The sequence below is a fragment of the Barbatula barbatula genome (assembly GCF_947034865.1).
Source record: "Barbatula barbatula genome assembly, chromosome: 7".
Lineage (NCBI taxonomy): Eukaryota > Metazoa > Chordata > Actinopteri > Cypriniformes > Nemacheilidae > Barbatula > Barbatula barbatula.
The window spans coordinates 24,038,382-24,053,904 of NC_136770.1; the positions used below are offsets into that span (position 1 = coordinate 24,038,382).

The 15,523-nt window shown below is 40.0% G+C and overlaps 2 protein-coding genes across 5 annotated transcripts; one reads left to right on the plus strand and one right to left on the minus strand.

Moving 5' to 3' along the window:
- Positions 1-559: 559 nt before the first annotated feature.
- mars1 (methionyl-tRNA synthetase 1) lies at positions 560-10,359 on the plus strand. Of its 4 annotated transcripts, none has more exons than XM_079460592.1 (22): positions 618-853; positions 1,037-1,127; positions 1,654-1,732; positions 2,009-2,140; positions 2,246-2,321; positions 2,413-2,591; positions 2,697-2,806; positions 2,921-3,037; positions 3,426-3,629; positions 3,882-4,083; positions 4,249-4,323; positions 4,405-4,575; positions 4,651-4,746; positions 5,903-6,020; positions 6,201-6,414; positions 7,084-7,215; positions 7,397-7,501; positions 7,583-7,778; positions 7,873-7,944; positions 8,564-8,602; positions 9,021-9,140; positions 9,956-10,359. In XM_079460592.1, exons 1-22 carry the CDS (start codon positions 751-753, stop codon positions 10,103-10,105), a joined length of 2,781 nt encoding a protein of 926 aa, XP_079316718.1. In that variant the 5' UTR covers positions 618-750; the 3' UTR covers positions 10,106-10,359. The 4 variants fall into 4 exon arrangements, with proteins under 4 accessions (XP_079316721.1, XP_079316718.1, XP_079316719.1 ...); XM_079460593.1 differs by having other exon boundaries at positions 8,564-8,590; XM_079460595.1 differs by lacking the exon at positions 8,564-8,602 and having other exon boundaries at positions 560-866.
- Positions 10,270-14,659, minus strand: ddit3 (DNA-damage-inducible transcript 3). The gene is made up of 4 exons (XM_079460596.1): positions 14,503-14,659; positions 13,059-13,123; positions 12,444-12,647; positions 10,270-12,334 (listed from the first exon to the last, which is right to left on the minus strand). The coding sequence occupies exons 3-4, from the start codon at positions 12,582-12,584 to the stop codon at positions 11,672-11,674; spliced, it is 804 nt and encodes a 267-aa protein (XP_079316722.1). The 5' UTR covers positions 12,585-12,647; positions 13,059-13,123; positions 14,503-14,659; the 3' UTR covers positions 10,270-11,671.
- Between the last annotated feature and the right edge of the window lie 864 nt (positions 14,660-15,523).

Consider the following 15,523-nt stretch of genomic DNA (forward strand, 5'->3'; position numbering starts at 1 on the left):
CATTTGTATGCCTTTAATGATACATTTGAACATATTTTATATATTTTGGTACAAAAGTAAGATTAAGATAAAACACATTCCTTTAATAGTACAATTTTAACATATTTTTACATGTATTGTCAGAAAAGATTAAGTGCATTCCTTTAATCATAACATTTTGACATATTTTTCGCAAATATATTTGATTCCTTTTTCTGGATGTTTATAAATTGTAAAGTTCCTTAAACCCGAAACAAACTGTGTTAAAGCCCCTTTGTTTACCAGAATGAAAAAGGACTTTTAAAAAAAATTGAAAATATATTTCATTATAAAGCCACGATTAAATATAATGTGTCTTAATATTAATTCAAAACATAAAATAAATACACGCATTTCTTCATTGGTAGTCATAAATATGAATAACATATTTTTAAACACAAGCAGATTATTAAAAATGTGGTATTTTGAAATTTCCGCGATTGGACAATGGAAGCGTCTCTTTGACCAATGAGATTAACGATGCCCTGACCGCAGGTTCGCGACAGCGCGCGTAGTGCTTTGGGTATTGTAGTCATAACGTGTCTCGAATTCATGGCGCGTGTGTGGAAACTAGGAGAAGAAAAACTACAATGTCTTCTGAAGTGTTGACGGCTGGTTGCATCAGCGCACGGGGTTGTCACGCCGGTTTTGTTGACTGTTCCTGGTTGAGACTCTTTCTGTCAAATCTGTCAACATAAATTCATTTAGCTGTGTAATTTGAAGGAGGGTGAAATGAAACTGTTGGTCTGCGAGGGTAACCCGCACTGCGTTAAAGTGCTGGCTGTGCTGGAACTTACTGGGGTCAAATGTGACGTGCAAGTGGTCCAAAACGAGGGTGAGTGAAGCAGGTATAACAGTTACAACCTTTACTTTCTGATGTTTACAACTAGATGCTATTCAGGGTTATGGCTTCATTTTTGTTATATATTATATTATATATATATATATTACAAAGCTTTTTATGGTGTTATTGTGCTGTTGTTTACTGTATAGTAAGTGTCTCTAATGTGGGTTTCAGAGAGAGTGGTGCCATACCTCACTCGCCCGGTGTTACCCGTCCTGCTGTTACCCAGCGGTCAGCATCTCTTCAGTCCCAACACCATCTGCCAGTGAGTGTGTTTGACTTCTACTCATGTCCAGTACAGACAATGTGGGTCATTCTGTCATACAGATGAAACTCGAGGTTTATATAAACACAACGTCAAGCTAAATAACGAATATATGTTGTGATATAACCATGTGTTGTTGCAAGACAGTTCTGAAGTCGTGACACTAAAGTGTGTTCATTAAAAAAACAGCACTGCTGATATCTTTATATTTGTTAGAATATACAAATGTGCAATATCCTTCCCTCCATCCCAGTACATCCCTGCATCTACTCAATCCTATCCCATTATCATTTCTAGCACAATTGTTTATACACTTATTTATTTGCCTATTATTTGTCTCTGTGCACTGGAAGGTTATGTCACAAAAACAAATTCCTTGTATGCGCAAGCATACTTGGCAATAAAGCTCTTTCTGATTCTGATTCTGTATAGGACTGGGTGTTATAATGCCACCATTTCAGATATTCAGCTATATCTTCCTGTCATATTTATGCCGCCCTACATAAAGACAACTGTGTGTCCATAGATACCTGTTTGATGTGAGCGGTCAGAAAGCAACCGATGCCAATAACCAGTGGATGGAATGGGAAACTACAGATTTACAGGTGACGATCTAAAATCTAAAGACGATCATAAACACGATGAGACATGATCGTAATTACATAAGATTACTTTGGAACAGGCTTTATATATAAACAAACAACACGCACAGCTGTGTCCGAGAAAATTGTGTTTAAGATGCACTTTAACGCCGTCAGATTTCTTGATTTATTTCAGACAATCACAACTCCAATTCAGATGATTGATTCGTTCATATAAATGTTATCACAGAAACAAGAGTTGTTGCACTACAAACATTTTAATTGTGTTTGTGTGTTCAGCCTGCAGTGTTCAAGGCCCTCCACATGATGGCACTGCAGGGGAAGCGTTCTGAAGCGGCGGCTGTGATGAAGGAGCCCCTTCGTCATCTGGAACAGAACCTGAGTAAAAGATCTACGCAGTTCTTAAACTCTGTGAGTCTGATTCACACATACAGGATGTACCCCGTTCTTACCTCTGAAAAAAAATAGGAAAGAATAGAAGTGCTGTTAAATGAATAATTGTACTGTGTGTTTCAGGATGTAATAACAATTGCAGATATTGTCCTGTGGGCGGCACTCTACCCTGTTTTATCCGACTCGAGTTTTGAAGCTGGTAAGAGAACAGTCACATGTGATTTTCTGGCCCTATCTGAAGAATTTGAATGTGACGTATTGGACATCAGAGAACACTTTTTCTCATGTAGGCGACTTGCGGTTTGTGCGAGGTTGGTTTGATGCAGTTGGCATTCAGTCCGCGTGTCAGACGGCCGCTCAGAAGGTTCTGCGTGGAAATAGTTCTGAAGCCTTAAAGGCTTTTCTACAGAAACTCCCAGCCGCACAAACACAGCGACGAGACGGCCCGACCAGCAGCAGCTCTGCAGAGGTGCTCTCTCATAACCCCATGATCATTTTCATGACATTAAGCACGATTTTATGCTCATTTCTCATCACATGCACGGTTTTCATTGGCTGACATCTGTGTTGTAAGGCTGAGGACACAGAGCATGTGATGTCAGAGCAGGAGATTGAAGACGCGGCTAAGATGTGGTCCACAGGTCTCAGAGATTGTGGTGCAGCTCCACAGAGGAATCACCCGATGTATGATCTGAGCTCCACACACACAACACATCATTATCATCATCTCTCACGAGCAGATGTCCTGTGAGGATCTGAGAATGTGTTTGTTGTCTAATTGTGCGTATCGTGCTTCAGTCTCCCACAGGAAGGAAAGAGAAATGTGCTACTCACGAGTGCGCTGCCCTACGTCAACAATGTGCCACACCTGGGCAACATCATCGGCTGTGTGCTGAGTGCAGATGTGTTCGCCAGGTAAGAAAACTAATTCTTCATAATACATACTTTTAAAATCATATTACATACAAAACCAGAAACGCTGTGGAGAGATTCTCAAGATTCAAATGATTTTACTGGCATGGTCAATCTTTCCATTGCCAAAGGATCAAGACATTAAATAAACATGTTTTGCACAAATACACATATGTTATACAATCTTACATATGCTACTCGAGAAGAACACAGAAGAACTAAACAAATCAAGGATAAAAAAATAAATCAAATTCAAACAACCAATATAATTAAAGTGCTTCAAACTTGTAACAACCATTTTTATAAAAGCAATATTATTCATCTTTATAGACGTACTAATAAAAATGACAGAAACCTCTCGAGTCAGTTTGTGTTTGTTTTCTTTCTGTAGATACGGGCGTTTAAGAGGCTGGAATCTGTTGTTCGTGTGCGGTACAGATGAGTATGGAACGGCGACTGAAAACAAGGCTCGTGAGGAGGGCCTGACACCGAGACAGATCTGCGATAAGTATCACACCATCCACGCCTCCATCTACAAGTGGTTCCAGATCGACTTTGACTTTTTCGGCCGCACGACCACTGACCGACAGACGGAGTAAGTGAAATGAGAGGGAAAGGGTTTCACACGTTCTTTGATTGAGAACTAAAGCACTTTATAAGCACTTAAAACTCAAATATTCTTGCATTTTTTTTCACCTTAATTATGAGTATTGCTATTTGTAATGTGTCACTTAATTAGATGTTAATGTTCTCAAAGTGATTGCTGGATGGCAGGTCAAGTAGTAAGTTTAACCACGTGGTCTCAGATCTCAACACCGGTTGATGTTATTCTCTCTGTGTTTGTCAGAATCGCTCAGGATATTTTCTGGCGTCTGCATGAGAGGGGTTTTCTCTTGGAGGAGACGGTGGAACAGCTGCGATGTGAGACCTGTCAGCGCTTTTTGGCCGACCGCTTTGTGGAGGGCGTGTGCCCTCACTGCCATTACCCAGAAGCCCGCGGGGACCAGTGTGACAAATGTGGCCGTCTCATCAATGCCGTGGAGCTCAGGGTACGTTTGGAGACCAACGCGTCTATTTGTCTACATTCATGAGGGCTCGTTCACAAGTGATGTGCTCTTGCGTTCAGAAACGTTTTGTTTTTTTATGTTTAAAAATAGCAACGCAGTTATTATAATCCATCAGAAGATCATTGCATTATCATGTCTGTTCTGTAGAATCCTCAGTGTAAGGTGTGCAAGGAAACTCCGGTGATCAGGTCCTCTAAACACCTGTTCCTCGACCTGCCAAAGGTGATATAACATCCCCATACGTCGATGAAATGTAGTGTGTATTCCTTAGGTTGTCTTTATCTAACTCTAGTGTGTGTGTAGTTGGAGGGCGAGTTGGAGAAGTGGTTGGACCAGTCGACGGCTGCCGGTGATTGGACGACAAACGCGCGGCACATCACTCGCTCGTGGCTGCGGGACGGCCTGAAGCCGCGCTGCATCACCAGAGACCTGCAGTGGGGGACGCCTGTACCGCACCCCGATTACAAGGAGAAGGTACGAGGTTATCGTGCGAGAGTTTGCTATTTTTATGCTCCTCTTTAACACTTTGTGCGTATGTTTGTAATGAAGGTGTTCTACGTGTGGTTTGATGCTCCTATTGGCTACCTCTCCATCACGGCAAACTACACCGACCAATGGGAGAAGTGGTGGAAGAATCCTCAGCAGGTGAGACTGAAGATTGATTTTGTGTTAAGGCTGTTTGCAGTCATTATTAATGACATTAAAACCCATTATACCATATTATAGATTTTGCTTTGACAATGTCAGAGATATTGGATCTACGGATTCAAGGTTTATTTTAGTTTAATAAATCTCTCCACCAGGTAAACGTGTCACGAGATAGTTAACACTTGAACACAAGATGGATACAGAGATGAGGGGATGTGGAATAAATGAGCAGAGTTTATCTCAGTTCTTAATCTTAGTTGAAGAAACAGATACAACGGCTGTTATGATATTAAGGACAGACTGTTTCACACAGCACAGAGACGACATAAGATTAACAACAGTAATAAAAGTGGTGTAGAATAAGATATAATGGGAAATACAAAATGAATATTTAGTATAAAGAATATAAAAACTGAATATGTAAAATATTAGAACTGAACAGTAAACACTGATAGGAGTGTAAAAATCTTCAGAACTTTATTGACATTGCGAAAGCATAGTTTTGGTGTACAAATGCAGTAAAAATCTTAAGTACATTTTCATTATGTATGTATTGTTTATATATATATATATATACATACATACAGCCGTGGAAAATATTTATCCAACGGACTGACAGCATGATAACACATGTGAAACTGTGATAAAGGTCCAGGTTATCACATAAAAAACAACGTATGAACCTTTCCTTAAATACAGGTCGAAATATTGTATTTCTTAAGTTAAACAGGAATCTGAACTTTTCAGTATTTGAGGTTTGAAAAAATCAATAATTTTCTGCAAATGGAAACAATTTTATTTGGTAGAAATGTTGTTCACAGAATGAAACCAAAATGATCATCGTACCTAGAAATAGTACATTCAGAAAAACTGAACATCATTCAGAAAATGGTCCCTACATTTTTCCGATGCTGTATATATATTTGCAAAAATGTTTATGTTTACATGAACATACTAAATACAAGTTCAGAATACAAGCAGCATAACATATGAATTAACAATATAACGAATAAACAGTGCTGTGTGGTACGATGTATAAAACTACAAAAGATGTAAAGTAAAGGACAAGAAGCCTTCGAGGAGGTTTCGAAGGACAGTGACGGTCTCTTGACAGTTTCTCGTGCTGATTGGTTTGTTGTCATGTGTCCTGTAGGTGGAGCTGTACAACTTCATGGCGAAGGACAACGTTCCGTTCCACAGTGTGGTGTTCCCGTGTTCACTTCTGGGTGCTCAAGACAACTACACACTTGTGAATAATCTCATTGCTACAGGTGACGCACCTAAACACACTTCCAAACGGGTCAATGTGATCAATATTCTTACCCATCATGTGATCTTACCTGCTGCAGAGTTGAATTCCATGAAAAAAAAATTTTTTTACAAAATATGAAAGATTCCTGTCTTTTATACCATTTCTTTCGAAGTAATGATGTACTTTTGAATGTGTCCAGAATATCTGAATTATGAGGACACTAAGTTTTCTAAGAGCCGTGGTGTGGGTGTGTTCGGAGACATGGCCAAAGACACAGGAATCCCGTCGGATGTTTGGCGCTTTTATCTGTTGTACGTGCGTCCTGAAGCGCAGGACTCGACCTTCTCCTGGTCTGACATGGCACTCAAGAACAACTCCGAACTTCTCAACAACCTGGGAAACTTTATTAACAGGTTTGAACCGGACGTCATGAAAAATATATGTGCATAAACACACAGACGTTGTTTTTATTTCAGTAGTAAAATCTCATTTAGAGCAGATAGACACACAGTTGAATTTTTGATTGTGTTAAAAACATAAACATCTTCACATCACCTACTGCTAGGATAATAGTTTGTGTGGTTTGCCATTAAACAGTTTATTGTGGTTTAAAATGGTTTAATTGTTAGCGTAATGTTGGATAACAGCATCTGCCAAATGCTTCAATGTGAAAGTAATAAACCATTCAAGATTTTCTCCATTATTTAAATCACACATTTACCCTTGTAAATCACTGCTAAAATACAACTCCAAAAAAAGATATTTGCCACACAAATGATTTGTATATTAGTAATGTACATAATAATGACTTACCTACATTAGATCTTGTTAAGTAGACTGTTGGAATAATCACACAAACACACATACTAAAGCTTTTGAGGGTTTGTTGAGTTTAAACTGTTACGATCCATTAAGTTTCATTTTCCTTCCTTTCAGCAACTGTAGTCGATTATGTGCAATGTTAATAATAAGATATCGAAAGCCTTTCTTTCTCTCTCATTGTGTTTTAGTGCTCACTATAATTGTGATTTTCTTCTAGTTTTATTTTCATACTTATCATTTTTTCTGGTTGTGTTGCACAGGGCAGGAATGTTTGTGTGTAAGTTCTTTGAAGGATGCGTTCCCGAGATGCTCCTCAATGATGATGATAAACGACTCATCGCTGTGGTCACCTGGGAGCTCAAGGTGTACATTCAACTTCTGGATAAAGTCAGGTCAGTATTTACTCCACTTACATTCTTCTGTCCAACACGAAAGAAGACATTTTGAGAAATGTCTCTGTGGTTTTGTGTTGTCGAAATATCTCCCTGTCAGACACTTAAAACTGTGTTTTGTCAAGCGTGTTGTGTGACGTGTAAAAGGCACGACGTGTAACGCTGCGTTTTTCTCCATCAGGATCCGTGAAGCTCTGAAGTGCATCCTGAACATCTCGCGTCACGGCAACCAGTACATCCAGGTCAATGAACCCTGGAAGAAGATCAAAGGAGGAGACACGGACAAGTGAGTCGACAATAATCTGGAAAAATATAGTGTCAGAAGAATGACAGTTTTCGTTTTTCTTCACATTTATTTGACCTATAGACAGCGGGCCGGTACGGTGACGGGCGTATCGGTTAACGTGGCATGTCTCCTCTCAGCCCTGCTGGATCCCTACATGCCCACCGTAAGTCAGACCATCAGAACCCAGCTGCAGGCTCCTCCCAACTGCACCGGGGCCATGATGCAAGGGGCGGGAGCTTTCATATGTACACTGCCAGCCGGCCACCGCATCGGCACGGTAAATAACGCATCATTAACGTTCCGACATTGCATAGTCAAGTTGTGTTTTTAACAACCTTTTTTATTTGTGTTTATTGTGGCCTCTTGTGCAGGTCAGTCCACTGTTCCAAAAGTTGGAGAACGAACAGATTGAAGGTTTCAGGAACCGATTCGGAGGACAACAGGTTTGTAGAAACAATCAATCCTTGATATTTAAGGGTTTCCGGAGTTAGAGAACCTGGAAATGTTAAGATTGTAAATATCCAGAACTAAAAATGTTTGATGAGTCTTGAAAAGAGTTTGGCGAATATGAAGACACAATTCAAAAGTTTTGTCTCACTTACACATTCTTTATTAATATTTTCCCATATTTTAGAATAACATCAAATTTAGTTTTATAATTTTGGGAATTATGTCAGTAATGATATGTTTTATTATCTTTGGTGTTGTCACCCTTCGTGTTAAAATTGAAGAAATGTTTTCTTGTCGTTTCATGAGTCTCACCCTCATGGAGTTCACGTCTATTCCGAGGTCTTATTGGCTGAATTTTTATTGTCAAGTCCAAGTCATCGGTTTTCCAAAACTTTTACTTCTTAAAGTAAAATGTTTGTTTTTAACCCAACGCACAGATCAGAATCTTTTAAAAATCACGAGCAATATCTCGCACGAGTGTCTCCTCGAACAGAGGATTTGAGATCGTCTACATGTTTTACTCTCTTCTTTTTCATCTTGTGGTTTTATTGTAAAGTAACATGATGACATGAAGTGCCTGCGGTTATTTGTCTCTCTGATTTTCTCACTCAGCCAGAAGAGGAGTGTGACAAAGGAGAGGTAGACACGCATGTGAGCACTCGGTGTACTCGCGCCTTTGTGTCTGCGTTTGCACTAAAACCGACTGTGAAATCGATTCACTGATGATGTCTGTATTCAAACAACAGTCACTCTGGATCAAAGCCTGCTGCCGTCAGTCAGCGAGCTGCGTTTTTCTTTTAACTCAGAATAGATTCTGCCCCCGGCAGCTCTCGGGAAAAAAACCTCATCTCTCAGAAGACGGCCAATATCATTTTACATCGGCTTATTTAAGAGACTTGATTTCACAGAGCTCTGCCTGCGTCTGCTAACAGAGATGTTTGCACGTGTTGTGTGTGCTGTTGTGAATTAACAGATGTCCTTTTATTTTATCTACGATTTATTTTCATTTATAGAATCCACATAATATAGCAAATAATAAAATATTGATTTGTACGTCTCTTGGACTCAGATTCCCAGCACGGCTTCAGCCGACACCAAACTCAGCGCCGGTGTTGAGCTGAACTCCTCAGTGAATGTTAAAGCAGATCCAGAGAGAGCCAGACGGCTGGCCGAGCAAGTGACCGAGCAGGTAAAAAATACATGTACATTAAATTAAATACACCTGGTGTTTCTCATACAATTCAGGGGATGTACAAGCATCCCCACATCAGACTTTTTTGCTGATATCCTGCCAAAGTATTCCTCCTTTAGTAATGAATGCTTAAGAGAACATTTTTATCATTAAAAAAGTTTTAATTAAATATGTACTGTAAACCTATTTCAAATGTTATTTTAATGAACATGAAATGTGTGGGGAAAACATTTGAATTAGTGCCGTGCTTGAGAACACACTAATGTTGTTGCACATTAACACAAACTACCTTGTTTTTTCTCATTTGTTTTAAATTTACTTTGATAAATCGTACCGTTTGTGTGCATCTGGCAACAAACACTTATTTCCTAAATACTTTATTGTTTGCAACGTTAAGTTTGAGAATTTTTCTTGTTTCGTATAATTGTTGATAAAATATTGATGAAGTTATTAAAATAAAAAATTATCTAGAAATATTTAAAAGGAAAATAGTTTATATATAAGAATATATTTTTAACAGCGACGTGAACGTAGTGAATTTCAGACGACATCATTACAAATGAATTCTCAACGTTTCAATCGTGTTTTAACTGATTTGATTTTCAAAACCTAGTAAATTAGATACTTTAGTATCATACATTAATTTGAATGATTTATAATAAAATAAAAGTTAAATACATTTGATTGTGTGTACGAATATCGACAGTGTCAGGCCGGTTGTGCATAAGCCAGTTGTGTTTTTTTATTTAAAAAAAGTGTAATGGTTAAAAATGCAAAAGATGTTATAATTGGGTCTGATTTGTGTGTTGCAGGGTGAAAAAGTAAGAGCTCTGAAGGCTCAGAAAGCCGAGAAATCTGTAATCGGAGAGGAAGTCGCCAAATTACTGGAGCTAAAAAAACAAGTCGCTCTTGCAGAAGGAAAGAACCAGGAGCCGTCCAATCAGAAAGCAAAGAAAAAGTGACAAAATGACAGAATTTTTATCCCTTGAGGTAGATGGTTTATGAATATTTTTATAGAACTGTACTGGATATTGTTCTATACGGCAACCGCCTTAAATGCAAAACCGGCCCTTTTTAACACACAATAAAACATTTCCATAGTCCATTTTATTTATCTTCTGTTTTATTCTGGTCCAACCCTGTTTTATTACAAATTTATCCTTTTCATGAAATCCACACACACACGCACAAAATTTAGACACAATTCAGTTTGTTTCAAAATTTTAATAGTAAAACTTGTGTATTACAATTTCGTATTAAGTCTAAGTGAAATTCAGATAAAAATGTTTGTCTACTCTAATACAGTAATTCAGCATGCATGTGTATTTATAAACTACAATATAATGATTAAACAAGATGATTAAATGACACGATTTGATATGCATGTAATATATAAAAATATTCATGGTTTAGAGGCAGAGAGTGTCTAAATGGCTACATCTAAAAAAAATGATAAATAAGTGAGAGCAAAATCGCAATAAACATCCATTCACATGTATTCACTTCATCCATCCAAACACACACACACACACACTTAGAGGCCTCGGTTGAAGATAAGAAACTGCTCACACAATCTTCTGTTTAACAGTCCTGAGCTACTACTGTAAATCTCTATCAACTGGGGTGAATTTACATCTTGAAGCCCTTTCTTTAACAGATGGGTTACAATGAAATGCACCTCGGTTTGTTTCTACAATCACCGTTACTAATACAAACGTTCTTCGTAAGCGTTCATTAAAACTGTCGTTTAATTGTATTGCATCCACCGCGATACATTCTCACCGTATAAAACAATCAGTATTGAATAACAAGGAAAGCTGATAAACCTGTTTGCGGTTAAGTGACGGTGGGTGTAAACCGTGCATTACAGCGACTTTCATTCGGATTATTAGATAAATCTCAGGAGAAATGTGTGCTCCTATTTCACCCGAAAATCAAAAGGAAAAAATCCAGTTTTGTTATTTTGCATAAGGAAAATCTCATTTATTTTAGGGAGATTTTGGAGCTGTTATTTTCATGACAGTTTGATAAAATTGCCTAAAAACACATCCGATCCTCACAGCTGTGAGCTGAAAATCTCTTGATGCAAAAAGTATTTGATACACGTTTTGCCAATTTGAATTATGTATTACAGTCATTTTGAACTATTTTGAATAAATAAAATTGCCTAAAAACATGTTTTTGTTTTTAGGTAAAATGGCTTTATTGTCATGAAAATTCAACAAATCTCAAAAGGTTAAATTCTTGATGCAAAAGAAAGTTTTTTATTCGGATTTTAGGAGTGAAACGTGACAGACATGTTCTCCTGAGGTCCGATCTTTCCCGTCTTCAGTTTGTCTTTGGCTTCATCTGACTTTCTCTTTCACTCTCGGTGGGAGACGCTCTGCGAGACCCTCGCTCCCCCCGTGCCACATGTCTTTTGTCTTCTCTGCTCCTTCTTAATGTGCATTTCATGGTCCCCACAAGATAAATTTCCACCGATTGTTCACTTGCTTTCAACCCCTCTTCACAAGTTTCCTCTTTCTCCTTCACCTCCTGGTGTTGACGAGTCTCTCGATGAGCGCTCTGCGCGTTCTCTGCACCTCCTCTCCAAGCCGCTCGATCTCCGCCTTCAGACGCTCGTTCTGATCCGTCAGTTCCTGCACCCTCCTCTCGTTCTCCTGCTCGCGCTCTCTCCTGCTTTTCTTCCCTGGGGACGCCGAGCACAGAGCGCCTCCTCGCTCGCCTCCTCTCTTCCTCTTGCCCCAACGCGAGGAGACGCTGGCGGGAGGCGACAGGGGAGGGGGTGAGGAGGGCGGGGAGCAGTTGAAAGAGGGCGACTGGGACGCCGAGGAGCAGGACGAAGTGTCTGGAACCGTCGACGGCAGCTCCTCCTCACTGGCGGCCGGAGATGGAGGCTGGTGATGTGAGACGGTGTAACCACCGGTGACCATCACAGCCCCCGCGTCCACCAGCCCCATGCCCCCATCGCTCAGGAGCTCGAAGAACTCCGGGGGCAGAAGGTCTCCCCCGCCCGAGCTCTCCGTGTCACCTCCTCTCCGCTCCTCCTGTCTTGGGGGAGTCGCACAAACGGCCGGCGGATGGTTGGGCGGCTCGTCCGTCACGCGCTGCACACCCTCCCCCCATACCTGCCCATCCGTTAGCCAGGTGAGCGAGCAGCTCTCCAAAACATCCAGGAACTCCGGCTCCTTCTGCACAGGTTGCCACATATTTGAGAAAAAAAGAGAAATACGCTAAAAAGCTATTCGATCAGAGAATACATGCAGACGAAATCGTAAAACGTCGTTTGACGTTACTGACCTCGGAACAAGGCGGGGCTCTCGTAATTTTGGCCCCACCCGCATCCGAGCCCAGTATATCCTGTAGGTCTTCATACCACGCCTCCAACTCTGCACCACAAAGCGGTCCCACGCCAGGGGGGTACAGCCACTCCGCAGTCATCGCACCAAACAGTCGCTATCCACAGACACAACACGATATGATTCCACACCTAGCACACCAGACCTGGCCGACGACACAAAAAAATCATGAAGAGTGTTAAAATAAACTCAGAATGCTCTCGCCGTACCACAGTGATAAAATAAAACCGACATGGATACTTCTATCAAGAGCTTCAACACATCAGCACTCCGCGCAACATCACCCGCTGTGGAGATTCGGGGAATAGCGGAGTTATCTGGGTGACCCGTTATTATATGTGACTTTACTACTGTGGGACCACTGAGTGCTGTAAGGACACACAGTGGCCAAAGAGCGCAACTGCACAAATAACACCCGGAGCTTAAAAAGCATCCCAGTAGATGGGAGAAAGTTCATAAATTCAGCCTATTTAACATTCGACATTGAATACATTTCCACACAAAATCAACAAAAAGCTTGTGAATGAGACATGAAAAAGCTTTGAAAGTGTCTCACCTTTAAGTGTCTTTTGTCAATCACGTTTGAATGTGAGTTGTCGGCGATATTTTGTCCCAATAGTTCTAAAGAAATCAAAAATAAAACAGCTCAGGCCACCGTTAGGGTTATTTTGTTTAGTTACAGCAAACCGAATCAATTCACAATAGCACCATTCAAAGCAGCTTTACAAACAAATCCAGGGAAAATTTCATAACATACATGGGATTAATATATATATATCACGACTTTAATTATTAAAGTTTAATTAATGAATTATTAAGGATTAATTAAGATGGAAAATGTGCTGAATAAGAACTGAACATGACAATGTAATACAGAAAAATGATGAATGATGAAGAATGTTTAAGTGTGCTTACAAATCAATTTAAGCAATAATTGATTGTTTAATCGTACGTGTTAAATGAGGTCATTGTTGTTTTTAATGTAAACAAAGGCTCATTGTGCTCGACAGCGCCTCGTGCGTCAGTCTGAGAGAGCAGACAAAACTCTCAACTCGTATTAATAACACCAAAACATTTAACTAAAAACTAAAACAAAAACGTTTAACTAAGACAATAAACAACAGTTATCTGTTATTAATCTGTTATTGGTCATTGTAAACAAAAAAATATATTTTCCTATAAAATGCAGAGTAAAAAAATTAAAACCGGCCTAAAAATATTTTTTTTTATAAATAACAATTATTATAAATAATCCTAATAAAGATGTTGTCATTCATTTGTGGGGGCGTACTGTCTGACTTTGAGGAAAAAAAAGAGATTATAAATCCCACATAGATTATTTTAAAATGACAAGATAGTCATTATAAATTATATATATATATATATATATAAAAGTTGTTTCATAACATTTAGGTTAAAATACAAATAAATAACTTCGCTGAGGTTTTATGAAACTGACCGCGAGCCGATGACGTCATGGAATCAAAGTACAGGACCGAGGAAACAAAGGGCGGTGACGTCACGCCCGACCGACGCTTTAAAAGTAACGTACTCGAACGATATACAAAGCGCGACGTGTAACGATCTTGTTCGTTTCGATTCGCAAACTGTAAAAAAGTTCAACTGTGCGCCGTGCCGATCGCGTGATAACGTGTCCGATAATCGCGAGAAAAACGTCCGCAAAACCTCGCAATGTTTGAACTTGTGACAGCGGGTTCGCGATCTAAACGAACTGACAGCTGTCATCCCGATGTTTTCCAGTAACTTGAACATGAACCAAAACAAGCAAAAATAAATCGTATAAAATAACAAGGACAGCTGTTCCGTTTTATTAAAGGGGGAATGTGGAAAAAACTCCAGCGAAACTTGAGTTCCTGTCTGAGCAACTGTATTCCAAAAACAGCAGTGGGATGGTCGCCAAAACATGCGCGTTCCCGATGTCCAAAAGAAAAGATCCGCCAGCACACAAAAGTACACACAATAGAAAGAATGTCACTTACCCTTTTCTTTTTATTACTCCTTTTCCTCGGTTGTTTCGGTTTTAGGGTCTGTGCGTGTTTCTGTAGAGATTGGTGATCGCTCATGTTAACCATTGTTCAGCTGAAGTCACCGAGTGTGGATTTCGGAAACTCCCGGGGACATTTATACAGTCACTCCAACCGAACTCTGGGGGCGGGGCCTCGAGGCGCAGCCTAACCAGAACCGAGGAAAATGACAGGAGATGGTCGGCCGCGCGATCCAATCGCACAAGGAAGACGGGAATCTTCTGCTTAGAGACATCCAATCAACATGCGCGCTAGGTGGGAAAGGGCGGGGCGCTGATGACTTTGCTAGTTGTCTCGTCCTGTGAGAAGTTTGTGTGAGCGGGAAGATGTGATGCAGTCATGAGACGGCCAGGACGAATTTGGGGCGTAAGGGAGTCACATGAAAGGAATGATGCAATCGTTGGCAACCGGTTTCTAGTTGGAGATAAGACTAGCAGAAGCCGAGCATGTTTTATTAAACAACCTTTCGTTAAAAGGGAATAGAAAAACGGATAAAACACCTTATAAGGATGTAGCAAAAAAATTAGCCGTTTTTGCTTGCGTCCGCATATGCATCTACAAAAAAGAGAGGAGTGTTTGTATCTGTGGTTTTCGTGTGACAGCTTCTTTATTCTTTTTTTATATATTTAATCAGTCTTCTTTGGTCACCTGAGGCGATTCTATCGTGTTTTTCAAACGAAAGCACTACGGATTCGCTGTGAGCGTAACGGTATTCCGCGCGAGTTCAACTCCACCCGAACCGCGCGGAAGTTCCTCGGGCGGTCCAGTGACAGTTTATTTAGGACAACGATACATCAGATTGACAGTCCTGTATCATTTATAGGCTACAAAGTATAAAAAGACAACGTTAGCGCATCGACGCTCAAAATAAAATGATCAGAATTGTAATTGTAAAATAGATAACGCATTATATTAAATCAGGACGGCGCGCGTGAGGCGAGGTCGAAGTATCAAAGGTCAGGGTCTAAAAGGCAAG